This window comes from Salvelinus fontinalis, chromosome 21 (genome assembly GCF_029448725.1).
Source record: "Salvelinus fontinalis isolate EN_2023a chromosome 21, ASM2944872v1, whole genome shotgun sequence".
Lineage (NCBI taxonomy): Eukaryota > Metazoa > Chordata > Actinopteri > Salmoniformes > Salmonidae > Salvelinus > Salvelinus fontinalis.
The window spans coordinates 26,717,567-26,744,248 of record NC_074685.1 but is presented as its reverse complement, the minus strand read 5'-3'; the positions used below and the strand labels follow the sequence as shown (position 1 = coordinate 26,744,248).

At 44.5% G+C, this 26,682-nt stretch overlaps 1 protein-coding gene across 13 annotated transcripts in view; it reads right to left on the bottom strand.

Moving 5' to 3' along the window:
• The window catches only part of LOC129818514 (guanine nucleotide exchange factor VAV2-like), a 233,384-nt gene that overhangs the window by 18,683 nt on the left and 188,019 nt on the right, over positions 1 to 26,682 (bottom strand). For 9 of the 13 annotated variants that reach the window (XM_055874476.1, XM_055874478.1, XM_055874480.1 and 6 more), the window contains exons 5-10: positions 22,420 to 22,525; positions 22,255 to 22,269; positions 18,837 to 18,935; positions 17,773 to 17,841; positions 17,562 to 17,662; positions 2,969 to 3,068 (exon numbers count right to left, since the gene is read on the bottom strand). In XM_055874476.1, the coding sequence (XP_055730451.1) occupies positions 2,969 to 3,068; positions 17,562 to 17,662; positions 17,773 to 17,841; positions 18,837 to 18,935; positions 22,255 to 22,269; positions 22,420 to 22,525 (490 nt within the window). The remainder of the gene's footprint in view (positions 1 to 2,968; positions 3,069 to 17,561; positions 17,663 to 17,772; positions 17,842 to 18,836; positions 18,936 to 22,254; positions 22,270 to 22,419; positions 22,526 to 26,682) is intronic. The other 4 variants (XM_055874481.1, XM_055874484.1, XM_055874489.1 and 1 more) reach the window with 1 other exon arrangement.

Below are 26,682 nucleotides of genomic sequence, written 5' to 3'. Positions count from 1 at the left end.
ACAGTGGGGCAAAAAAGTATTTAGTCAACCACCAATTGTGCACGTTCTCCCACTTAAAAAGATGAGAGAGGCCTGTAATTTTCATCATAGGTACACTTCAACTATGACAGACGAAATAAGAACAAAAAATCCAGAAAGTCACATTGTAGGATTTTTAATGAATTTATCTGCAAATTATGGTTGAAAATAAGTATTTGGTCACCTACAAACAAGCAAGATTTCTGTCTCTCACAGACCTGTAACTTCTTCTTGAAGAGGCTCCTCTGTCCTCCACTCATTACCTGTATTAATGGCACCTGTTTGAACTTGTTATCAGTATAAAAGACACCTGTCCACAACCTCAAACAGTCACACTCCAAACTCCGCTATGACCAAGACCAAAGAGCTGTCAAAGGACACCAGAAACAAAATTGTAGACCTGCACCAGGCTGGGAAGACTGAATCTGTAATAGGTAAGCAGCTTGATTTGAAGAAATCAACTGTGGGAGCAATTATTAGGAAATGGAAGACATACAAGACCACTGATAATCTCCCTCGATCTGGGGCTCCACGCAAGATCTCACCCCGTGGGGTCAAAATGATTACAAGAACGGTGAGCAAAAATTCCAGAACCACACGAGGGGACCTAGTGAATGACCTGCAGAGAGCTGGGACCAAAGCAACAAAGCCTACCATCAGTAACACACTACGCCGCCAGGGACTCAAATCCTGCAGTGCCAGACGTGTCCCCCTGCTTAAGCCAGTACATGTCCAGGCCCGTCTGAAGTTTGCTAGAGAGCATTTGGATGATCCAGAAGAAGATTGGGAGAATGTCATATGGTCAGATGAAACCAAAATAGAACTTTTGGTAAAAACTCAACTCATCGTGTTTGGAGGACAAAGAATGCTGAGTTGCATCCAAAGAACACCATACCTACTGTGAAGCATGGGGGTGGAAAGATCATGTTTGGGGCTGTTGTTCTGCAAAGGGACCAGGACGACTGATCCGTGTAAAGGAAAGAATGAATGGGGCCATATATCGTGAGATTTTGAGTGAAAACCTCCTTCCATCAGCAAGGGCATTGAAGATGAAACGTGGCTGGGTCTTTCAGCATGACAATGATCCCAAACACACCGCCCGGGCAATGAAGGAGTGGCTTCGTAAGAAGCATTTCAAGGTCCTGGAGTGGCCTAGCCAGTCTCCAGATCTCAACCCCATAGAAATTCTTTGGAGGGAGTTGAACGTCCGTGTTGCCCAGCAACAGCCCCAAAACATCACTGCTCTAGAGGAGATCTGCATGGAGGAATGGGCCAAAATACCAGCAACAGTGTGTGAAAACCTTGTGAAGACTTACAGAAAACGTTTGACCTCTGTCATTGCCAACAAAGGGTATATAACAAAGTATTGAGATAAACTTTTGTTATTGACCAAATACTTATTTTCCACCATAATTTGCAAATAAATTCATTAAAAATCCTACAATGTGATTTTCTGGATTTTTTTTCTCATTTTGTCTGTCATAGTTGAAGTGTACCTATGATGAAAATTACAGGCCTCTCTCATCTTTTTAAGTGGGAGAACTTGCACAATTGGTGGCTGACTAAATACTTTTTTGCCCCACTGTACTTGCTAGAGCGCGTGCTACGGGTGGGTGTTGTTATCGTGACCAGTGAGCCGAAGTCGAGGAGCGGTAGGATAGTCAGTTTTACAAGGGTATGTTTGGCTGCGTGAGTGAAGGAGGCTTTGTTGCGAAATAGGGAGCCGATTCTATATTTTATTTTGGATTGGAGATGTTTAATATGAGTCTGGACGGAGAGTTTACAGTCTAGCCAGACACCTAGGTATTTGTAGTTGTCCACATATTCTAAGTCAGAACTGTCCAGAGTAGTGATGCTAGTCGGGCGGGCGGGTGTGGGCAGAGAACGGTTGAAAAGCATTCATTTGATTTTACTAGCGTTTAAGAGCAGTTGGAGACCACGGAAGGAGTGTTGTATGGCATTGAAGCTTGTTTGGAGGTTAGTTAACACAGTTTCCAAGAAAGGGCCAGATGTATACAGAATGGTGTCGTCTGCGTAGAGGTGGATCAGGGAATCACCCGCAGCAAGAGTGACATCGTTGATATATACAGAGAAAAGAGTCGGCCCCCAGAATTGAACCCTGTGGTACCCCCATAAAGACTGCCAGAGGTCCGGACAACAGGCCCTCCGATTTGACACACTGAACACTGTCTGAGAAGTAGTCGGTGAACCAGGCGAGGCAGTCATTTGAGAAACCAAGGCAATTAGGTCTGCCAATAAGAATACGGTGATTGACAGAGTCGAAAGCCTTGGCCAGGTCGATGAAGACGGCTGCACAGTACTGTCTTTTATCGATGGCGTTTATGATATCGTTTAGTACCTTGAGCGTGGCAGAGATGCACCCGTGACCATCTCGGAATCCGGATTGCACAGCGGAGAAGGTATGGTGGGATTCGAAACGGTCAGTGATCTGTTTATTGACTTGGCTTTTGAAGACTTTAGAAAGGCAGGGCAGGATGGATATCGGTCTATAACCGTTCGGGTCTAGAGTGTCACCTCCTTTGAAGAGGGGGATGACCGCGGCAGCTTTTAGATTGATGAGGCAAAACATGTATTTAATCCATTTTAGAATAAGGCTGTAATGTAACAAAATGTGGAAAGGGGAATGCACTGTAAGCTACAGTACTAGAGCTGGGTCAACCAAGCAGCATGACTTGGCCAGCAGTGGGCCACGATTTGGGCTAGCTGGGGATTCCAGGTTTATCAGATCTTTCACTGCAGACCATTGCTGTTTGTCCAACTGCAGTACAGTAGCTTTAGATGGAAGCCAAACTATTATAGTAAGATGTCATGATTCAAAACACCATGGCTGGTTGTGAATCAACTTTGCGCCAATGTTGAGCAGATGCCAGATGGGTGGTAAGGGAGGGGGAGGGATATGTGTGTGTGTGTGTGTGTGTGGTTACTGTACCTCGACTTTCATCTTAACGTCCTCCCGCGTGGCGATGAGCTCATCCAGTATCTTCTGGGCATTCTCCATGTGGCTGCAGTACTGGCCGTAGATCAACAATCTGTATATCAACACATTACATCACTGTATTATTACTAGCACACACTGAGTGTACAAAACATTAGGAACACCTGCTCTTTCCATGACAGACTGACTGACCAGGTGAATCCAGGTGAAAGCTATGATCCCTTATTGATGTCACCTGTTAAATCCACGTCAATCAGTGTAGATGAAGGGGAGGAGACAGGTTAAAGAAGGATTGTTAAGCCTTAAGACAATTGAGACATGGATTGCATATGTGTGCCATTCAGAGCGTGAATGGACAAGACAAAATATTTAAGTGCCTTTGAACGGGGTATGGTAGTAGGTGCCAGGCACACCGGTTTGTGTCAAGAACTGCAACGCTGCTGGGTTTTTCACGTTCAACAATTTCCCATGTGTATCAAGAGCATTGGAGTCAACATGGGCCAGCATCCCTATGGAACAATTTCGACACTTTGTAGACCATGCCCTTAATAATTGAGGCTGTTCTGAGGGCAAAAGGGGGTGCATCTCAACATTAGGAAGGCGTTCTTAATATTTTGTACACTCAGTGTATATTCTATCATAGGGTTCCTGCAAAGGGTCCCCAATATCAAAGTACACAGATCATCATATAGCAATATGCTGTTGACTCTTAGGACCAGTTCATTACCCAATAACCCATTGGGCACTTGACACTAAGGAGGAGGAAGCCATACTAATAGCTTTATATTAAACATAATTACAACAGTATTAAACAGTTCAGTGGGTGACCCATTTGCCACCATAGGTGGCAGATGTAAAATGAACATATGAATAGATTTCATATGGACATGACTACTGTATATATGAATATATTGTATTAATAAGTAATACATTAACTCGAAACCCAGGGCAAATCTTTTGAAGAATACACGCCTCTACCCAATAAGTCATAATCATAGTATAACCACAGTACACTAATGAAAGATAGTGATTATAATAAATTGCTTTGAAGAGTTCTCAGGCAGAGAGCCTATTAATTTGAGCCAGTGAGGATATGAAGGGCACATTCACAACGGGCCCCTGACACAGATCACTTCATCTTGGAACTAGTTCAAAGTTATCTTGACTAGAGGATGGCACCACGCGTGGCACAGATTCCTCTCTCTTATTTTTCAAAGTAGGGCATTGTCACGACTGGCAGTGCCAAACCCCTCTGACGCTTTTGGCAAAGTCTCTTAATCTTCAACAGAGCCGAGTTTGCATTTCTAAAGTATAAGGATGTCTCTGACAGATCCTTGACAGAGACAAGAGCACTAGAGCACTACAGAGAGCTGGGAGATGTCTCCAAAACTCAGCAGGAGAGCAGGAGCACAGTACGGCAGAAAAAGCACATTTCTCTTAGAAAATCTCTTAAAACATAGTTGAGTTTCTTCTTCTTTCATTTCAATTACCACAATAATTCACTAAGCTTGTTAACATTTCACAACTCTTCGCTTAATCTTGAAGTTAGAGCATAAGTCACTAACAGAGTGTTTTGATAAGTCACTACCCCAGCTCTCATAAACTAAACTCATCTCCTTTTCTAAGCCTCTTACATGGACAAACCCACTAACTGAACACCTGCAGACTGCACAAACCCCATTACGATGCTTACCAATTGATATGACCTCTGCCTACTGTACATTCATAATATGACTAGATCCCCATCGGTAGGGATGAGTCCTCCAGTGGCCAACTATCCGGATGGCTCTCTCCATCCCTAAACTCCATTAATGACTGTCCTAGGCTGACCTCCACTGTGAAGCTCCCTGGCTGGGTCTGGTCCAAAGACAACGTGGTCTGGGGCTAACAAGGACCTGATTAGGGCCTGATCCACAGCCAGGGAGATCGCTCCTCTCCTTAAGGAGGGGAATTTGATTAAGATGAATGGCTGCCTTGCTCAATTATGAGCCAGGCAGGCAGCGTCAGTCAGATTCAGCAGCAGGCAGCAGCATACCGAGGGTACAGGGCAGGTGTCAGCCACGCGCTTTAATAACACGTGTCACACACTTAATTGAACATGAAGGTCTTATTGTACGAGGCCATTTCAGGAGCGGGATGTTTAAGATGGAGCGACTGGTGGGGAAAGTGATATTGTGATCAGATTATGAGGCAATGGATTAGACACCCACAGAGATTAGACTCAAGGTTTTGAATCCTTATCGATTGGTTATATTACAACATAGCAATATACAGGGTATATTTATATGTGACAATGGATAAAGGAAGAGCAAGTGAGATGACACGAACAAACATTCAGACAGAAAGAGCAGACAGAGATAAAAGAGAGAGAGACAGACAGAGAGCAGGAGAGATTGGGGGAAAAGATGGCATGAGAAAACAAGAGAAATAACAAGACAAAATAAGAGAAAGTGTAGGCTACATGAGAGAGAAAGAGCTCAGCTGGATGGGGTTAGGCAGTGTTCACAGAATGGTTCCATGTAGCCTGTGTAGTGTGTGTGCCTGAGGGCCCGCTTTCTGAAGCTCCTCCACCACCACTAAAAACACTCCAAAACCAGGCAGAAGTCTGTGGTGTTGACAGACAAGGACACAGGGAGGAGGTGAACAGGGGCCATCCTAACAGACCAATTTGTCCCCTGTTCAGTGACAGGCCTCAGCATGGGACACAGGGCCTGCTCTGATACTGACACAGCAGAGAGGACGTGTCACAGTGTTAATGCTAATACTTACAGACCCCTCTAATAACAGGCTTTCGTGTTCCTCCAGCTCTAAAGGAAAGTCTTTGTTCTCCTCCCAGAGACAACCAGTGGAACAAAGGGTATGATTACACACACACATGTACAAAGCCACATGTACACACACGTAAGCACACGCAGTGGAGTCAGACATAATTAACCCCTGAGACACTGACAAGCACAGCCTCCTCTCCTGATGTCTGGACACATCACACTGGGAGACTTGTGATGTTATGCTCCCCTAGGAACCAGCTATATCTCCTTCTATCACTCCTTCTGTCTTTCCCTTTGAAGTAATGTTTAATTCCTCTTCTCTCTCCCTCTCACAGTGTAGCGTGCTGGCTTCTTTCAGTCAAGAAGTAAATTGATTCTGTGAAACGTTACTCATATTGATTCTGTGAAATGTTACTTATAATGATTCTGTGAAACGTTACTCATAATGATTCTGTGAAACGTTACTCATAATGATTCTGTGAAACGTTACTCATAATGATTCTGTGAAACGTTACTCATATTGATTCTGTGAAACGTTACTCGTAATGATGCTGTGAAACGTTACTCATAATGATGCTGTGAAACGTTACGCGTAATGATTCTGTGAAACGTTACTCGTAATGATTCTGTGAAACGTTACTCATAATATGATTCTGTGAAACATTACTCATGAGCTGACCCTAAAACCTCACGTCATACAAAAGGAGTAGCGATACTGATCCAAGAGCAGGATGACTCACAGGACTGACTGGTAAAACAATAGGGGACACCACCATGAAAAACAAACCTCAACACCACAGAAACACCATTGACTGTACAGACGACTGGCCATGGAGCCAGTCCCATCATTACTGTACATGGCCTTTACATCTCTCTGAGCTACATAAACTATACTCTATATGCATCATTGGATTAAATGAATCTAATGAGAGTCCTGTTAACCAAACTGTGTTCTAATATCATGTGGAGTGGATGATGATGATGAGTCAATGTTAGGATTCTATATTAGAGACAGTCAACAGCATGGAACAAGTCCCCCTCTAGGATGCTAAAGCAGCACTCTGCCTATACGATGGCTTCTGCTAGGCCCTTGAGGAGCATGACATGTCATGTGGAAAAGGTGTTGAAGTGAATCGAAAAAAGTCCTGATTCACGTGGCTCGGGGTAGCGGCGTGCCTGTCAAGACATGTTCTAGCCCATATCTCCTACCGCGTTGTGACAACGGCAAGAGACAAACAGTCTAGGGGTGCATTCATATGCCCATAGTTCAGTACAGTTCAACACCATCATCCCGGAAATCCTAGACCCACTCCAATTCGCATACCGCCCCAACAGATCCACAGATGACATACTCTCAATTGCACTGCACACTGCCCTTTCCCACCTGGACAAAAATAACACTTATGTGAGAATGCTGTTCATTGAATACAGCTCAGCGTTAAACACTTGTTAGGAATTTTGTTAATAAATAGTTAAAACAAATTCTAGCTTTAGATGAAACTATAACAAATTGAACTCTGCATGCCTGGTGAAAAGAGATTTGTGTTGTGGGTCATAAAATAAGCAGAAAGGGTCGTTAAACTATGGTTGAACTGACCCAACTTAGCCCTGAGGTGTTTAGATAAGGCTGTGGGTAAAGGAATTATTTAATTCCACTAACACACTATAGTGCCCACAAAGCTCATCACTAAGCTAAGGATCCTGGGACTGAACACCTCCCTCTGCAACTGGATCCTGGACTTCCTGATGGGCCGCCCCCCAGGTGGTACAGGTAGGCAACAACACATCTGCCTCACTGATCCTCAACACGGGGGCCCCTCAGGGGTTCGTGCTCAGTCCCCTCCTGTACACCCTGTTCACCCACAACTGCGTGGCCAAGCACGACTCCAACACCATCATTAAGTTTGCTGACGACACAACGGTGGTAGGCCTGATCACTGACAACAATGAGACAGCCTATAGGGAGGAGGTCAGAGACCTGGCAGTGTGATGCCAGGACAACAACCTTTCCCTCAAAGTGACCAAGACAAAGGAGCTGATCTTGGACTACAGGAAAAGGAGGGCCGAACACGCCCCCATTCACATCGACAGGCTGTAGTGGATCGGGTCGAGAGCTTCAAGTTCCTTGGTGCCCACATCACCAACAAAATATCATGGTCCAAACACACCAAGACAGTCATGAAGAGGGCACGACAACACCTATTCAGTGCGTAGTCCATATGGTCCAGTACATCACTGGGGCCAAGCTTCCTGCCATCCAGGACCTCTATACTAGGCGGTGTCAGAGGAAGGCCACAAAAATTGTCAAAGACTCCAGTCACCCAAGTCATAGACTGTTCTCTCTGCTATCGCATGGCAAGCGGTACCGGAGCAAAATGCTCGACCAACCTGTCCCCCGCACATTGACTCTGTACCGGTACCCCGTGTATATAGCCTTGTTATTGTTTGTTTACTGTGTTCATTTTTTTTAACTTTAATTTATTTAGTAAATATTTTAAAAACTATTTTCTTAAAACGTCATTGTTGGTTAGTTAAGTAAGCATTTCACAGTAAGGTCTACACCTGTTGTATTCAGCACATGACAAATACAATTTAATCAAATTTGATTTGATTTCATGTAGTTTACAGAAGTTCATTCAGGAAGACTGGTCTGAAGGCTCGTTTAACTTCATCTATAACATAATTCACTTTGTTTCCAAATCTATGGGCATAGTGGTAATGAATAAAAATGTATCAGCACAGGGTTTCGTTTCTTCTACTCTTTTCTATTGGCCATGTGCGGAACGTCATTCACCTATTTACCTTGTAGACTATAAACTGGGCACAAAAATGCAATTCCCTCACGCAAGTGGGACCATTTTCAGACGCTCAAATTCTGGGAGTCATGAGCCCAGGCCTGTCCAGCCATGAGCTCCTCCAACTGTCTAATATTAATGTGCTTGACTCACCTCTGCAACTCCCAGACGACGGGGTCGAAGAGGTCGTTTCTCCCAAAGGGAGGAAAAAGTTCCAGAAATTGGCTTTGCCAGCAAGGGGGAAAACTCTAAGATGGCTGTCTCTGGGCTGTCTCTGTCTCTGCTGCAACGTTCACCGCGGCTACCTCCACCCGGGCCGCTCTTGCTGCCACAACCAACGACCCTGTATATCTTTAAAACCTCAGATAAGAGGCTACAGCGTATCCTTTCCATCGCAGAGTTTGTGGTAGCATTGAGCATTTGCCACAGTGTGTTGTGCTTACTGTTTCCCCCCAGGAGAAGAGATCTTGATAAATTACATAAATGAAGATTTGCTGCTGTGTTTAGCCGTCATCCCATGTTGATACATAATATTATTCCACTTCAGCTATCAGATCTAGTTTATCGCAAATGCTCCTTGTATGCATACTCCCAAGGCTATTCATGGGGTACACTCAACCATTTGTTAAACAATATGTTGTCTTGTGTCATAAAGTTTTTTTTTGCAGGGAGCGCACAGAGTTATTTCCAAATATGGCTATTGTCTGCAGGGACACGGGCACATGTGCTACTGGTAGTGGGTTACAGGTATAATTCATGACTATTCTATATTTATCTGACGATACTCATCGTTAGGCCTGCCGCCTACTCGTTGTCACTTAATTCTTAAGTTCTGCAAGCAATGAATATACATCATTATTTTAATATAGCTTTCATTGTAGTGGCTATCGTGCCTGCACAAATCAATCAAATGTCAGTGTCATATGTACAGGATAGACGTGGAGTAAGTTTCCCAGTTCAATGAATGACTTCACTCATCAGAGGTCTATGTATATTTTTGTCATGTCATATTGATCTAGCACACGTTTGCAGTCTAAGGTTTCTGTTTGGTTTCAGGTGTATAGCCCGCAGGCTTACCCTTTCCCCTTAACGTGTTGAACTGTTTTCGCTCCCTCACTATCACTCTCTTCTCTCTAATCATTATATTAAAATATATGGAACTCCATATAAAACTGGTGTGTCTTTCATGGTCGTGCCCTGCCTGGCTGTGAGAACTCCCGTGTATTGGTCTACACAGGCTGGTTGCTGCTGTTTACAGCTATATGATTGCATAGGAGCGGACTGGAATTAAGGTGAACCCAAAAGCAGCTTGTCAAACGGCCACACCGACACTACATTACCAGCAATCATGGATTGGTATCGTAGGAAAAAGAGGGCCGAATAGGCCCCCATTAACATCGACGGGGCTGTAGTTGAGCGGGTCGAGAGTTTCAAGTTCCTTGGTGTCCACATCACCAACAAACTCTCATGGTCCAAACACACCAAGACAATCGTGAAGATGGCACAAAAAAAAAACATTTCCCCTCAGGAAACTGAAAAGATTTGGCATGGGTCCCCAGATCCTCAAAAGGTTCTACAGCTGCACCATCGAGAGCATCCTGACCAGTTGCATCACCGCCTGGTATGGCAACTGCTCGGCATCTAACCGTAAGGCGCAACAGAGGGTAGGCCCAGTACATCACTGGGGCCAAGCTTCCTGCCATCCAGGACCTATATAATAGGCGGTGTCAGAGGAAAGCCCCTAAAATTGTCAGAGACTCCAGTCACCCAAGTCATAGACTGTTTTCTCTGCTACAGTACCACATGGCAAACGGTACCAGAGCGCCAAGTCTAGCACCAAAAATCTCCTTAACAGCTTCTACGCTGTTATTAGCTATGCATAGTCACTTCACCCCTACCTACATGTACAAATTACCTCAACTAACCTGTACCCCCGCACACTGACTCGGTACCAGTACCCCCTGTATATAGCCTCATTATTTTAATTTGATTGTGTTATTTTTTATAGTTTTATTTGGTAAATATATGGTAAACATATTGTTAACCAACTGTGCAGTTAAAAAAAGAGTTAAGATCATGTAAGTAAGCATTTCACGATAAGGTCTACACTTGTATTCGGCGTATGTGACAAATCAAGTTTGATTTGATTTGATTTATAATAATCAGAGACAACATGTTTCCTATAGTCTGTAAGCATATTCATTCATATTTTACATTATAAAGTTGGCTTACATGCATAATTGTAGCATTCTTCCTTCACAAGTAGTGCTTTGCCATTTCACAGTCATTTTATCAATTGAGTCTTCAGTGATTAAAAAAACCCTGAATACTTCATCCATGCTTTATGAGCTCAGTAGACCTAGGCCTTTAACTTTCAGTCCTCTAGGCATTTTCATTTCATTTGTATTTTATCTCGTCATAAACAAAATGTCTTCTGCAATAACTTGATATGTTAAGTCAGTCCTTGCAATCAGTTCTATCTCGAATAATGGTTATATTCTCCAGCCTACCAGCAGCAAACCAAGTAGCAAGGTGGTCATTAACATCTGGCGCCAAGGATCTTCCCTCAGAGACGTGGCCATTCCCCAAACTATTTAATAAAATGTCATATTGCATTCCATCTTTTTGTTCATTCAGTTAAGCCTGTACTCGATTGAACTAGAGAGGGTGCAAGAGAAAGGGAGAGAGAGAGGGAGAGCTATTTAGAGGGAAAGCGAGTCGGGAGTAAAGTCGGAAGATGGACGTAAAAAAAGGCATGTGGAGGAAACAACCCCTAAACTCCACAGTCGCTTAAGACTGAGCTCTTCTGTGGAAGGGAGGGACACTTTCCATCAGTGACATGTAAACTTTCTCTTTAAATTCCTCTCTCACTTCCGGACAGTGTTATCACCCCTGCTGCCGCTACACCAGCTCTCTCTTTATGGGAACGCTGCCATGCATGTTATTTCAGAGAAAACACAATTTGGAGTAACTGTTCCCCTGGCCTTCACCCCCACCTCTGTAGCGAGTCTGCATCCGCATCTGGCTGGAGCATCAGGCCAGAGAGGAAATCTCCTAGCAAAGCAGAAGTGACAGGCTGCAGAGAGAGGTAATATTGTCTGACACGTGGCATTGGGACCCCCTCACCTTCACTGAACACATTCAGCACACAGCAAATGGAAGGGAACACAGTGGGAGCCCTCTGGTACAACAGCTCTCTGCTGGTCTCTAAGTACATATTACAGGGTTATCAGGGGTGCGGATTACTCCGGAAATGAGTTTGGGGTTTGGGAAAGTGGCAAGCCCTCCTATGTAATGTATGGTGAACCAGCAGGGGAGCCTCTTATAAAAAAGTAGGCTGCCTTCCTTGAGCTGGGACGATAAAAACGAAAATGATCAACACCAACCAAACCGACCACTTATCTTGGTGATATCGTTCATTACAACAAATAACCTATAGGGTTCTACTAGAGAAATGTGAAGTTTGAAAATAATAATATGGTTGGTTGATTGTTGATGGGACGATTGACACCTACAACATTTAAATGAGTAGCAGTAATAGTTTAAAAAATAACGGGGGTGCACAATAATGTTAAGCTTATTGTTCAATCTATTGTTATCGTGATAATTCAGTCAATTTATCATGATAGGGATTTCCTCTAAAGTACATTCAAAACTGTCATCAAGTCTTAACACGTTTTAGAGAAGGTGCCATTAGCCACACTGACATTTTCAGCATGGCATTCACTAGACACAGCAATGACAACATGAGAAGCTTTTCATTCATTTTTCAAAGAGACGAAAAAGCTGGTGTATTGTTGCAAAGGTCAATGGGACTTACAAGCGGAGATAACAACATTAATTAAACGAAGCCGGGTCCTCAGAACCAATCGACGAGGGGCTTTGATGAGAATGGATCCACCTGAGTGGTGCCAAATCCCCTAGTCACTGGGCTCTGTTACTGGTTAAAGAGCCACCCATAATGAAACAACGGGAGATTGTCTGTCAATCATCTCCTGAATACCAAAGGCAGCTTTGCCCAAAACACCCCCCTGTTCCGCATTCAGCAGAATGTCACAGAAGGTAAATATTAACATTCCCTGTCGTTAACATCTTTCAATGCTCTGATGATGGGAAGGTGGGAGGAAATAGCTTTTTAGCGTATTGCAGTGCAGAGAAGTTCAACATTCTACAAGTCACAACTCTAATCCTACCCATCATAGTAATGTTAAAGCCTGAGTTGTAGTAGCATCAGCTGGCAGACCATGTGGTGGCACATGATTAGGCCACGGGCCATAACTAGGAGATGTGCAGTGACCTAAAAGCCCTTGCTTCGCTCTGGTTGTAGTGTAGTTGCGCAGTAGGTGTATTAAAGTCTATGGTACAGTAAGGGCTAAGCATGCTTTAGCCTAGCGAGAGAGAGAGTTGAAGAGACATAAGGACAGCTCAATCAGAGGGGGGACTTTGTGTTAGGGGAGGAGGTGAGGGAGAGATTGGGATAGAGAGTGTCGTCACGCTAGCTCTGTGTGGTGGGATGCAGCTCTCCAGTTCCTCCAAGCAGCCCTGCAACGAGCCAATTACCTACACAATCTGACAAACAAACTATGTAGCGCTGTTTGGAATGGGGAGATAGGACGCAAGCGTACACCCCCCCCCCCCCCTTACCGGTTATGTACTATAGTCAGATCACCATCCACAGTGTAAACACAAACATGCTCATCCACAGATTAACACAAGCATGCAATCACTCACACACAAATATATTTTACGAGGTTTGGCTCCAGCTCCATGTGAATCCTAAAATGAAGCTGAATCAGGACTAACATTCCTGGAGGGATGTCGTGGCTGTATCCTGTCATTACCAGACCAGGCCTATCATTACCAGACCAGGCCTATCATTACCATTACCCAAAGAGTAAAGTAGCACAGCACAGCGGGAAGCACATAACCACTCCAAACGCATGCAAATCATCACCCACAATACTGTACTGCAGCTGGGGTGTTCAACAGCTCTGACCGCCTTCTCTTCTATACACTAATGTGTTTTCATGAATCCCTAGTAGATTACAGGAATCCATTTCAACAGCCTACACAGATCGCAGAACATTTAGAGCGTGCTCTCTGAACTAGTAATTGTTTATTATCATTATAACAGTGTTACAGACCCAGTCAGCTCTTTGCTTATGTGAGTTTTAATTGATCCATTCTGTTTAACACTAATCAAATCAAATGTTATTTGTCACATGCGCCGAATACAACAGGTGTAGACCTTACAGTGAAATGCTTACTTACAAGCCCTTAACCAACAATGCAGATCTAAGAAAATAGTTAAAGAGCAGCAGTAAAATATCAATAGCGAGGCTATATACAGGGGGTACCGGTACAGAGTCAATGTGCGGGAGGCACCGGTGTCGATGTAATTGAGGTAATTATATACATGTAGGTAGAGTTATTAAAATGGATAATAACAGTGAGTAGCAGCAGCGTGGGGGGGGGGGGGGGGGGGGGGGCAAAGTCTGGTTAGCCAGTTGATTAGCTGTTCAGGAGTCTTATGGCTTGGGGGTAGAAGCTGTTTAGAAACCTCTTGGACATAGACTTGGTGCTCCGGTACTGCTTACCATGCGGAAGCAGAGAGAACAATTTATGACTAGGGTGGCTGGAGTCTTTGACAATTTTTAGGGCCTACCTCTGACGCCGCCTGGTATAGAGGTTCTGGATGGCAGGAAGCTTGGCCCCGGTGATGTACTGGGCCGTACGCACTACCCCCTGTAGTGCCTTCAGGTCGGAGGCCGAGCAGTTGCCATACCAGGCAGTGATGCAACCCGTCAGGATGCTCTCGATGGTGCAGCTGTAAAACCTTTTGAGGATCTGAGAACCCATGCCAAATATTTTCAGTCTCCTGAGGGGGAATAGGTTTTGTCGTGCCCTCTTCACAACTGTCTTGGTGTGCTCGGACCATATTAGTTTGTTGGTGATGTGGACACCAAGGAACTTGAAGCTCTCAACTTGCTCCACTACAGCCACGTTGATGAGAATGGGGGAGTGCTCGGTCCTCCTTTCCTGTATTCCACAATCATCTCCTTTGTCTTGATCATGTTGAGGGAGAGGTTGTTGTCCTTGCACCACACGATCAGGTCTCATCATTGTTGGTGATCAGGCCTACTGCCGTTGTGTCATCAGCAAACTTAATTATGGTGTTGGAGTCGTGCCTGGCCGTGCAGTCATGAGTGAACAGGGAGTACAGGAGGGGACTGAGCACGTGTTGAGGATCAGCATGGCGGATGTGTTGTTACCTACCCTTACCACCTGGTGGGGGCCCGTCATGAAGTCCAGGATCCAGTTGCAGAGGGAGGTGTTTAGTCCCAGGGTCCTTAGCTTAGTGATGAGCTTTGAGGGCACTATGGTGTTGAACGCTGAGCTGTAGTCAATGAATAGCATTCTCACATAGGTGTTCCTTCTGTCCAGGTGGGAAAGGGCAGTGTGGAGTGCAATGGAGATTGCATCATCTGTGGATCTGTTGGTGTAGTATGCAAATTGGAGTGGGTCTAGGGTTTCTGGGATAATGTTGTTGATATGGGGCCTCCCGGGTGGCGCAGTGGTCTACGGCACTGCATCGCAGCGCTAGCTGTGCCACCAGAGACTCTGGGTTCGCGCCCAGGCTCTGTCGCAGCCGGCTGCGCCCGGGAGGTCCGTGGGGCGACGCATAATTGGCCTAGTGTCGTCCGGGTTAGGGAGGGTTTGGCCGGTAGGGATATCCTTGTCTCATCGCGCACTAGCGACTCCTGTGGCGGGCCGGGCGCAGTGTGCACTAACCAAGGTAGCTAGGTGCACAGTGTTTCCTCCGACACATTGGTGCGGCTGGCTTCCGGGTTGGAGGCGCGCTGTGTTAAGAAGCAGTGCGCCTTGGTTGGGTTGTGTTTCGGAGGACGCATGGCTTTCGACCTTCGTCTCTCCCGAGCCCGTACGGGAGTTGTAGCGATGAGACAAGATAGTAATTAGTAACAATTGGATACCACAAAATTGGGGAGAAAAGGGGGGTAAAATAAAAAATAAAAATGTTGTTGATATGAGCCATGACCAGCCTTTCAAAGCATTTCATGGCTACAGACGTGAGTGCTACGGGTCGGTAGTCATTTAGGCAGGTTACCTTAGTGTTCTTGAGCACAGGGACTATGGTGGTCTGCTTGAAACATGTTGGTTTTAAAGACTCAGACAGGGAGAGGTTGAAAATGTCAGTGAAGATACTTGCCAGTTGGTCAGCGCATGTTCTGAGTACACGTCCTGGTAATCCGTCTGCCCCAGAAGCCTTCTTAATGTTGACCTGTTTAAAGGTCTTACTCACATCGGCTGCGGAGAGTGTGATCACACTGTCGTCCGGAACAGCTGATGCTCTCATGCATGTTTCAGTGTTACTTGCCTCAAAGCGAGTATATAAGATATTTAGCTCGTCTGGTAGGCTTGTGTCACTGGGCAGCTTTCTGCTGTGCTTCCCTTCGTAGTCTGTAATAGTTTGCAAGCCCTGCCACATCCGATGAGCGTCGGAGCAGTTTAGTACGATTCGATCTTAGTCCTATATTGATGCTTTGCCTGTTTGATGGTTCGTCAGAAGGCATAGCATGATTTCTTATAAGCTTCTGGGTTAGAGTCCCGCTCCTTGAAAGCGGCAGCTCAACCCTTTAGCTCAGTGAGTATGTTTCCGGTAATCCATGGCTTCTGGTTGGGGTATGTACGTACAGTCACTGTGGGGACAACGTCCTCAACGCACTTATTGATAAAGCCAGTGACTGATGTGGTGTACTCCTCAAAGCCATCGGAAGAACTCCAGAACATATTTGAGTTTATACTAGCAAAACAGTCCTGTAGTTGAGCATCTGCTTCATCTGACCACTTTTTTATAGAAAGAGTCACTGGTTAATTTTTGCTTGTAAGCAGGAATCAGGAGGATAGAGTTATGGTCACATTTGCCAAATGGAGGGTTGAGGGAGAGCTTTGTACGCGTTTCTGTGTGTGGAGTAAAGGTGATCTAGAATTGTTTTCCCTTTGGTTGCACATTTACCATGCTGATAGAAATGAGGTAAAACTGATTTAAGTTTCCCTGCATTAAAGTCCCCGGCCACTAGGAGCGCCACCTCTGGATGAGCGTTTCCCTGTTTGCTTATAGCGGAATACAGCTCATTGAGTGAGGTTTTAGTGCCAGCCTCGGTATGTGGTGGTATGTAGACAGCTACGAAAATACAAAATACAGATTAAAACTCTCTGATAGTGTGGTCTAAAGCTTATCATGAGATACTCTACCTCAGGCGAGCAAAACCCTGAGACTTTCTTAAATATCGTGCACCAGCTATTGTTTACAAATATGTATAGGGCCCCGCCCCGTTTCTTACCAGAGACTGCTGTTCTGTCCTGCCGATAGAGCGCATAACCCACCAGCTGTATGTTCCTAATGTCGTCGTTCAGTCACGACTCAGTGAAACACAAGATATTACCGTTTTTAAAGTCTCGTTGGTAGGATATACGTGCTTTCAGTTCGTCCCATTTATTTTCCAGCGATTGAACGTTAGTTAGCAGAACGGAGGGCAAGGGCAGATTATCCACTCGTCACCTGATCCTCACAAGGCATCCTGATCTCTTTCTGCGAAACCTACGTTTCCTTTTCCAGCGAATCACGGGGATCTGGGCTTGGTCGGGTGTCCGTAGTATATATCCCTGGCGTCCGACTCATTGAAGAAGAACTCCTCATCTAGTTTGAGGTGAGTAATCCCAGTTGTGATGTTCAGAAGCTATTTTCGGTCATAAGAGACGGTAGCAGCAACATAATGTACTAAACAAGTCACGAACGTGAAAAAACTAACAAAATAGTATGGTTGGTTAAGAGCCGATAAGACGGTAGCCCTACCCTCCGGCGTCATCTTTAATAATCCCATCTATCCTCTGCGTTATCCTGAAATCCTGCATCTAAATCCAACTGCATGCACACAGGGCCACACACGGAATACTATCTCAAACATGCACGCACACATACACACAGCTCCCGAGGTCACTAACCTTTCCTTGAAGTCTACGAAGATCTTCCCCAGACCGTTGCCTCCGCTCACCATGTTGAGGTCGATGGCCCTCAGCAGAGCAAAGTGGACTTTAATCACATCCTGTATGGGGTACAGCACAACCATAGTCAGCATGGGTCACACTAACACGTCATCTCCATCGCCTCCATCAGCTCCACACTGACACTACGATTACACTCATCAGCACTCACCTCGAGATTTACAAAGATGGACTCCATGTCTGGTGGACTGAGAACTTGCTTCAAAGGGATCATATAATTCTGTAGAATAGCAAAACAGTACAATTGAGAAGTTAAACGAACTTGCATGGCAATATACAGTAGGCCTAAAGTACAAACATCATTGACTGAACCTGTTGACGTTGTAAACAAATCGGTAGCAGTGTTAAGTTGTATATTAAAAAGCAGTTCAATCCAATAGCATGTGCTGGGGGCGCCCAGGAAAATCGATCATAAAATAGGTTTCACTATAATGTGTTGCTGCTCGGTGTTAGTAGCTTAATCATTATCTTGTATACACGTGTACCCATTTGTTTGAAGTGCCCATGAAGTGCTGTGAGTACCAACCACTGATTATGTTCACTGGCACAAACCTTCCCTGTTGTTTGAGTAATGTTATTGTATGCTTGTCACATTACATAATCTTAATGATAACAAATAGATCCATTAAAATGTAATGAAGATATGATGGCTTTATTAACCTCAACTCAATCAAGCCCAAACGACTCCTCTGATGATAAGAAGGTGATTCTGGTTTAATTGCATGTTTGTCTGGCTCAGCAAACACAAACACACCCTTAGTCTAATGGATCCAGTGGAGTGGATCATGTCTAACTGTCCATCAAATTGAGAATAATCTATTTTTCATCATGGAGAAGCTGCTGTTTTACCACTGACATCATTTACAACCCTAGGTGAATTGTGTGTGCGTGTGTGTCTGTGTCTGTTTACACATAGAGCCCTGGAGATCAGTCTCTTCCCATGGGACTGTGCCAATAATAAGCCTATCGATCTGCTCCACAGACATTTGTCCTCTCCAATGAACCTGCCAATAGCTGACATTTCCACACCGCTCCCTGCCTGAGGCCTGACACAGGAGACGTGACAAAACACACCTACCCTAGCAGCGAGCTACATTCAACACTGTCAGCCAGCCACCCACTGCACACACACACATACGTAGATACATGTACGTACATAAACGGAAGTACACACACACACACATACACTTTTCCGTAGCTAAGTCCCTCACCCACCTTCTCAATGTCCTCCAGCGTCTTGTAGTATTTGGCCTCAGTCTCCTGGATCTCCACTAAGCAGCAGTTTCTCTTGTCGTCTTCTGTCATGCCCATTTTCTGTGGAGGTAATTAACGACAGGAAAAGTGATGCTGTGATGTCATTATGTCATTACACGTCCCTGACAAGGCTGTTCATGTGTCTGATTGTCAAATGATGTGTGTCAAACATGTTATTTAGACATGCAAGGTCATTATTACCAATCATATGGCTTGATGTATGTTATAAAACTGTACTGTATAAATACTGTACACGCTGCTTATTTGTACTATTTTCTACGTTGTAGACATCAAAACTATGAAATAACCAGTGATGTAAAGTACTTAAGTAAAAAATACGTAAGTAGTTTTTGGGGATATCTGTACTTTACTTTTTATATTTTTGACAACTTTTACTTTACAACATTCCAAAAGAAAATATTGTACTCTTTACTCCATAAATTTTCCCTGACAACCCAAAGTACTTGTTACATGTTGAATGCTTAGCAAGAGAGGAAAATTTAGAAATTCACACACTTATCAAGAGAACACATGGTCATCCCTGCTGCCTATAGTGTGGAAGACTCACTAAACAGAAATGTATCTTTTGTAAATAATGTCTGAGTGTTAGAGCGTGACCCTGGCCTTCCATACATTTTAAAAACAAGAAAATGGTTTTGCTTAATATAAGGAATTTGAAATTATTTATACATTTACTTTTGATACTTAAGTACATTTTAAACCAAATACTTTAAAACTTTCACTCAAGTAGTATTTTACTGGGTGACTTTCACTTTTACTTTCTATACTTTCTATGAGTAACTTTCTATTAAGGTATCTATACTTTTACTCAAGTATGACAATTGGGTACTTTTTCTACCACTGGAAATAACACATATGGAATTATGTAGTAAGCAAAAAAGTGTTAAACAAATCTAAATAGATGTTATATTTGAGTTTCTTCAAAGTACCCTTTGCCTTGATGACAGCTTTGTACACTTTTGGCATTCTCTCAACCAGCTTCATGAGGTAGTCACCTGGAATGCATTTCAATTAAAAGGTGTGCCTTGTTAAAAGTTAATTTGTGGAATTTATTTCCCTCTTAATGCGTTTGAGCCAATCAGTTGTGTTGTGACAAGGTATGGGTGGTATTCAGAAGAGCCCTATTTGGTAAAAGACCAAGTCCATATTATTCCAGGAACAGCTCAAATAAGCAAAGAGAAATGACAGTCCATCATTACTTTAAGACATGCAGGTCAGCCAATGCGGAAAATGTCAAGAACTTTGAAAGTTTCCTCATGTGCAGTCGCAAAAACTATCAAGCACTACAATGAAACTGGCTCTCATGAGAACCGCCACAGGAAAGGAAGACCCAGCGTTACCTCTGCTGCAGAAGATAAGTTCATTAGAGTTAACTGCACCTCAGATTGCAGCCCAAATAAATGCTTCTATAAATAGAGTTCAAGTAACAGACACATCTCAACATCAACTGTTCAGAGGAGACTGTGTGAATTAGGCCTTCATGGTCGAATTGCTGCAAAGAAAACACTACTAAAGGACACCAATAATAAGAAGAGACTTGCTTGGGCCAAGAAACACGAGCAATGGACATTAGACCAGTGGAAATCTGTCCTTTGGTTTGATGAGTCCAAATTTGAGATTGTTGGTTCCAACTGCCGTGTCTTTGTGAGACGCAGAATAGGTGAACGTATAATCTCAGCATGTGTTGTTTCCACCGTGATGCATGGAGGAGGAGGTGTGATGGTGCTTTGCTGGTGACACTGTCTGTGATTTATTTAGAATTCAAGGCACACTTAACCAGCATGGCTACCACAGCATTCTGCAGCAATACACCATACCATCTGGTTTGCACGTAGTGGGACTAGCATTTGTTTTTCAACAGGACAATGACCCAAAACACCTCCGGCCTGTGTAAGGGCTATTTAGCCAAGTGCTATTTGGCCAAGTGTGGAGTGCTGCATCAGATGGCCTGGCCTACACAATCACCCGACCTTAACCCAATTGAGATGGTTTGGGATGAGTTGGACCACAGAGTGAAGGAAAAGCAGCCAACAAGTGCTCAGCATATGTGGGAACTCCTTCAAGACTGTTGGAAAAGCATTCCAGGTGAAGCTAGTTGAAAGAACGCCAAGAGTGTGCAAAGCTGTCATCAAGGCTAAGGGTGGCTATTTTGAAAAATCTCTCATTTAAATATATATTTTATTTATAACTTTGAGTTACATTCATCAATGTAAAGTACCCGATGCCAATAGGGAGCTGTGACTGTCAACATTACCAGACAGGGGGATTCCAGAACAGCGTCCAGCTACACCCAGAGGCCCTGCAGCACTGCATCCAAACCACTCAATGGGAATTTGATGAGCACTTTTAATGAACTGAGCCCAATTCTCACTCATCACTCCAACATGACGCAATAGAATATGATACTTTTGATTAACTGTAATTGCTGGGACCCGGTCCGTGTAACGCAAGCCGATTGGCCGTGTTGTGGGAAGCGGTGACATAAACGCTGGAACTGGGGGATTTATACGAGTTGAGTGCCGGCTGGCTTGCTCATGGGCAAGTGCTAATGAACATCTGTGTCTGCAGCTCTGTATCTTCGGTAACATCTGGGGCCAGTGCAGAGCAGAGCGGTGCTGGGGAGGGTGGACCAGCCAAGGCAAACACCCCGCCCACCGCATCCAGATTCATTTAGAAGTGCAAACAGGCCCGCCATTAGAGAGGGGGATATGATGATGACAGGGAAAACAAACAGAGGGAGGCCAGTATCTCATGGGGCCTACGGCTGGGGGGGGGGGGGGGGGGTCAGTGCAATGCAAACGGGTGAAAAAAATACCATCTGCGACTGTAACTGTTGGATAAAACGACCCTGCCAAAACCTCTGACATCTCCGTCATAATTGTCTGGGTGGCTGCGGCTGTCAGCAGTCTTGGTTGTTGTGTTGAGAGGACTATTCATTCTAATGTGTCCTCTGGAATAGAACTGAAGGTTTATAAGCAGTTCTGATAATACAACAGGGGGATAATCAAGTCAAACCAGAGTCAATTAGACTCAGAGGCCCAGATCCAGTTGGGTATCAGAAGACAATCAGGCGTGTTGGAGAGCACAGCTACAGAACTGACATAGGAACTGATGAAGGCTGTATTGGGGTTTGATCTTGCTGCTTTTGATGATGTCATACAGTGGCAATGTCATGGTGTTGATGGTGATATGTTGATGTCATGGTGAGTCACACACACAAGGGCAGATGGGGATTCCCTTGACCAGCGCTGTAGGCCATTGATCTAATGGCGTGGTCATCTGAGAGGAAGGGTGTTGTGGGGACATGTCAGACTGATGAACAGAGCTGGATGACAGAACGGTGAGTCAGGGCACTTACCTGCATGTATCTGATCTGCAGCGTAAGGAATGGAAAAACATAAGAGGTGAGCAGAGCAGAACAGAACACACACCGACGGATAGAGAGCATCAGAGAGGACACACACACACACACGTACCCAGATAGAGAGACAAGCAGAGAATTACACAAACACAAATCTCTTACCATGGGTTGTCGAACTTCCACCTTGATGATGTCCTCGTAGATGTCATCTCCATCGTCCTCACAGGGAACACAGTCGTAGATGTCATCCTCCCCCACGTCATGCTCACTGGGGAACACACACACACACGGTCAGTTATCCAATTGCAATTTCCTCTGAAAGGGTGATTACGAGACTTAAGACTGAAGGTTAACCACAACATTGAGATCAGATTAGGCACTTAACACTTCGCTGAGCGCTAAACTAACTGTAGGTTCCCATTAGCCGTCATCAGCAGGGCTGAGGAGTCAGGAAGTCAGGCCACAGTGATGATCTATGTCATTTCCATTCCGCTTCACAACCACTCCACAAACATGTCTCTCTGATGTACGACGCCCATTACTAACAGAAGTTGAGGGTCGGCCCAGTAGATAACAATGTAGTGAGATCCCATTAAGAGCTGCAGCAGTACAGAGTTGAAAAGCATTTCTGTGTACTTACTATGGGTGGAGTTGTGCACATGTGTATGTTTATCTGTGTATCTGTGTGTGTGTGTACTCATGTAAGTGTGAAACAGGAACCCAGTGCCCTCCCTGACAGTTCAGTGTACATCCAAGATTGGAGGCAAGATCAATTCAGCACCAGGAGCCTTGAATCCATGTGTGCCTCCTCACCCCACTGACAGCCACAGCAGCATCCATCAGCCCACACCCAGCCATCCTCCTCTGGGTCACACATGGCCCCGTCTCAGCCTGGACCGTATTAAACCAGCCTGACAACCATAAGAGATGTCTTTCCCTATCCGTGACTAAGCCACCTGTTACATTCTGTTGTGGTTCTATGGTTTCATGGTCGTGACGGTCTCCACCAGCACAGGCATACGGCTCACCTTAGACCACCACAGAGAGCTCCCTCTGCCCCCGCCCCCTCTCTCGCTCTCTCTCTCTCCCTCTCCTCTCTTCTGCTCAGGCCACAACTAAAGCTTCTGTCGAACATCAAAACACCATTCTATGCTAATTCTCGCTACCAGAAAAAACGGAAATCCTGAAAGGCTCCAAGTTGTTTGTTCCCTTCAGTCATTTTCTGAGGACTAAAGAAAACACAAAGCAAAGTGAATTGAACGCCTGCTCCAGGCATTGTAAGAATGTAGTTGTTTGACAGCGTAACCCGAGGGAATAAAAGGCAGTGGTCTAATGAACGTATTTTTCTATTGAAACTCATTAGTTCCACAACAATTCTGGAGTTTTCTACCTACTATACTATAAAATACTGAGACCTGGAGGCCATGGGAAACTGGGGAAACGGTTTCTTTTGGTTTTCTTTTGGCACCACACTGACTGAATGACCTTTAATTAGCAGAGATGCCAGCAGTGCACAGGCTCTGACTGTGATGTGTGTGTGTGTGTGTGTGTGTGTGTGTGTGTGTGTGTGTGTGTGTGTGTGTGTGTGTGTGTGTGTGTGTGTGTGTGTGTGTGTGTGTGCGTGCGTGCGTGCGTGCGTGCGTGCGTGCGTGTTTGTTTTGTTTATTAGGATACCCATTAGCTACTGCACATGCAGCAGCTACTCTTCCTGGGGTCCACATAAAACATACACAACAAAGTACAGAACAGTTGTAGACAAGGACAATTAGAAATTAAAATAACAGCTAAACATTAGGCTATAATCCCATATTGATGTCACTTGTTAAATCCAGTGTAGATGAAGGGGAGGAGACAGGTTAAAGAAGGATTGTTAAGCCTTGAGACTGAGACATCAGCTGAGCAGTCTGACATATTTATCACATTTTTGTTGCATCTTTTCTTTGAACCAAAGAATTGTTCAATTCATCATCGATCCAGGGAGCTCTAATAGTTCTCACAAGTGCATGTTCGTCAACAACCGGCAGGGATCATTTTACAAATACTCAAAGTGCTGCATCTGGATTCTCCTCCTTATACACATCAGACCAACATAAACTCGGCAAAAAAAAGAAACGTCCTCTCACTGTCAGCTGCGTTTATTTTCAGCAAACTTAACATGTATAAATATTTGTATGAACATAACAAGATTCGACAACTGAGACATAAACTGAACTAGTTCCACAGACATGTGACGAACAGAAATGGAATAATGTGTCCCTGAACAAAGGGGGGTCAAAATCAAAAGTAACAGTCAGTATCTGGTGTGGCCACCAGCTGCATTAAGTACTGCAGTGCATCTCCTCCTCATGGACTGCACCAGATTTGCCAGTTCTTGCTGTGAGATGTTACCCCACTTTTCCACCAAGGCAAGTTCCCGGACATTTCTGGGGGGAATGACCCTAGCCCTCACCCTCCGATCCAACATGTCCCAGACGTGCTCAATGGGATTGAGATCCGGGCTCTTCGCTGGACATGGCAGAACACTGACATTCCTGTCTTGCAGGAAATCACGCACAGAACGAGCAACTTCCACCTTGATGATGTCCTCGTAGATGTCATCTCCATCGTCTTCACAGGGAACACAGTCGTAGATGTCATCCTCCCCCACGTCATGCTCACTGGGGAACACACACACACAGTCAGCCACCTCCAAATCGATCCCGCTCCAGAGTACAGGCATCGGTGTAACGCCCATTCCTTCGATGATAAACGCAATTCCGACCATCACCCCTGGTGAGACAAAACAGCGACTCGTCAGTGAATAGCACTTTTTGCCAGTCCTGTCTGGTCCAGCGAGTTTGTGCCCATAGGTGACGATGTTGCCGGTGATGTCTGGTGAGGACCTGCCTTACAACAGGCCTAGAAGCCCTCAGTCCAGCCTCTCTCAGCCTATTGCAGACAGTCTGAGCACTGATGGAGGGATTGTGCATTCCTGGTGTAACTCGGGCAGTTGTTGTTGCCATCCTGTACCTGTCCCGCAGGTCTGATTTTCGGATGTACCAATCGTGTGCAGATGTTGTTACACGTGGTCTGCCACTACGAGGACGATCAGCTGTCCGTCCTGTCTCCATGTAGCGCTGTCTTAGGCGTCTGACAGTATGGACATTGCAATTTATTGCCCCGGCCACATCTGCAGTCTCCATGCCTCCTTGCAGCATGCTCAAGGCATGTTCTCGCAGATGAGCAGGGACCCTGGGCATCTTTCTTTTGGTGTTTTTCAGAGTCAGTAGAAAGGCATCTTTAGTGTCCTAAGTTTTCATAACTGTGACCTTAATTGCCTACCGTCTGTAAGCTGTTAGTGTCTTAACAACCGTTCCACAGGTGCATGTTCATTAATTGTTTATGGTTCATCGAACAAGCATGGAAAGCAGTGTTTAAACCCTTTACAATGAAGATCTGTGAAGTTATTTTCATTTTTAAGAATTATCATTGAATGACCGGGTCCTGAAAAAGGGACGTTTCTTTTTTTGCTGAGTTTACATTTTTGTTACATCTTCATCAAAAGAGTCCTAAGAAAACATTTTGTATGATCTCTTATAAATAACTTTAGGGCCTGCCTTTGGTACTTTGGCTTTCCTTGTTTTGGGCACAATTTTATGGTCCCTACAGCCAATGTGAACTGACATTGCTGTGGAGCAAAGCTTTGCAGCATTAGTGACGATATGATCAATACAAGTGGATGTGACAGATCCAACACTATTTGCATACACTGTAGTTGGTTGAGTGACAACCTGGGTCATGCACCAGGCATTCGTCACAGTAAGAAGCTTCTTCTTGAGAGGACAACTAGGTGATAACCAGTCAACGTTCAGGACACCAAGAAAATACATTTATCTGTTAGCATCAGAGACCTTGTCTAACATCACACATGTATTCTCCAGATACTGACAGTTTGCACTATAGCAGCCCCCTAAAAGAAGAGGCTTCAGATGAGGCAAGTGAACCTGCAACCACAGCACTTCTACTTAATTTGTCATGAGATCCTCCCTGAGCGTTACAGGAATATGGCTCTGAATATATAGAGGAACACATCCTCCATAGACATTTCTGTCTTTTCTATAGATGTTATATGCATGTATTCCTACTATATCATCAAAGGTCCTGTCTAAGTGAGTCTCAGAAAGGGATTAGTAAATTAGCAAATTACTAATCTCATGAACTCTGTTTCTGAGGCTCCATATATTGACATGAACTAATTTGAACCCTTTCCTGGGTGGCTTATCTAAAACTGAAATCATATTGATAATAGATTGTATTTCTAATAATTATATTTCTTATAATAACAAAGATTTTGGGGGATTTTTTTATCAGATTATGTTCAGTACATGCCTTATCTGGTTTAGCTCAGCTGCAGCAGGATGCTCTATTTTTCATGCCACTTCTGGA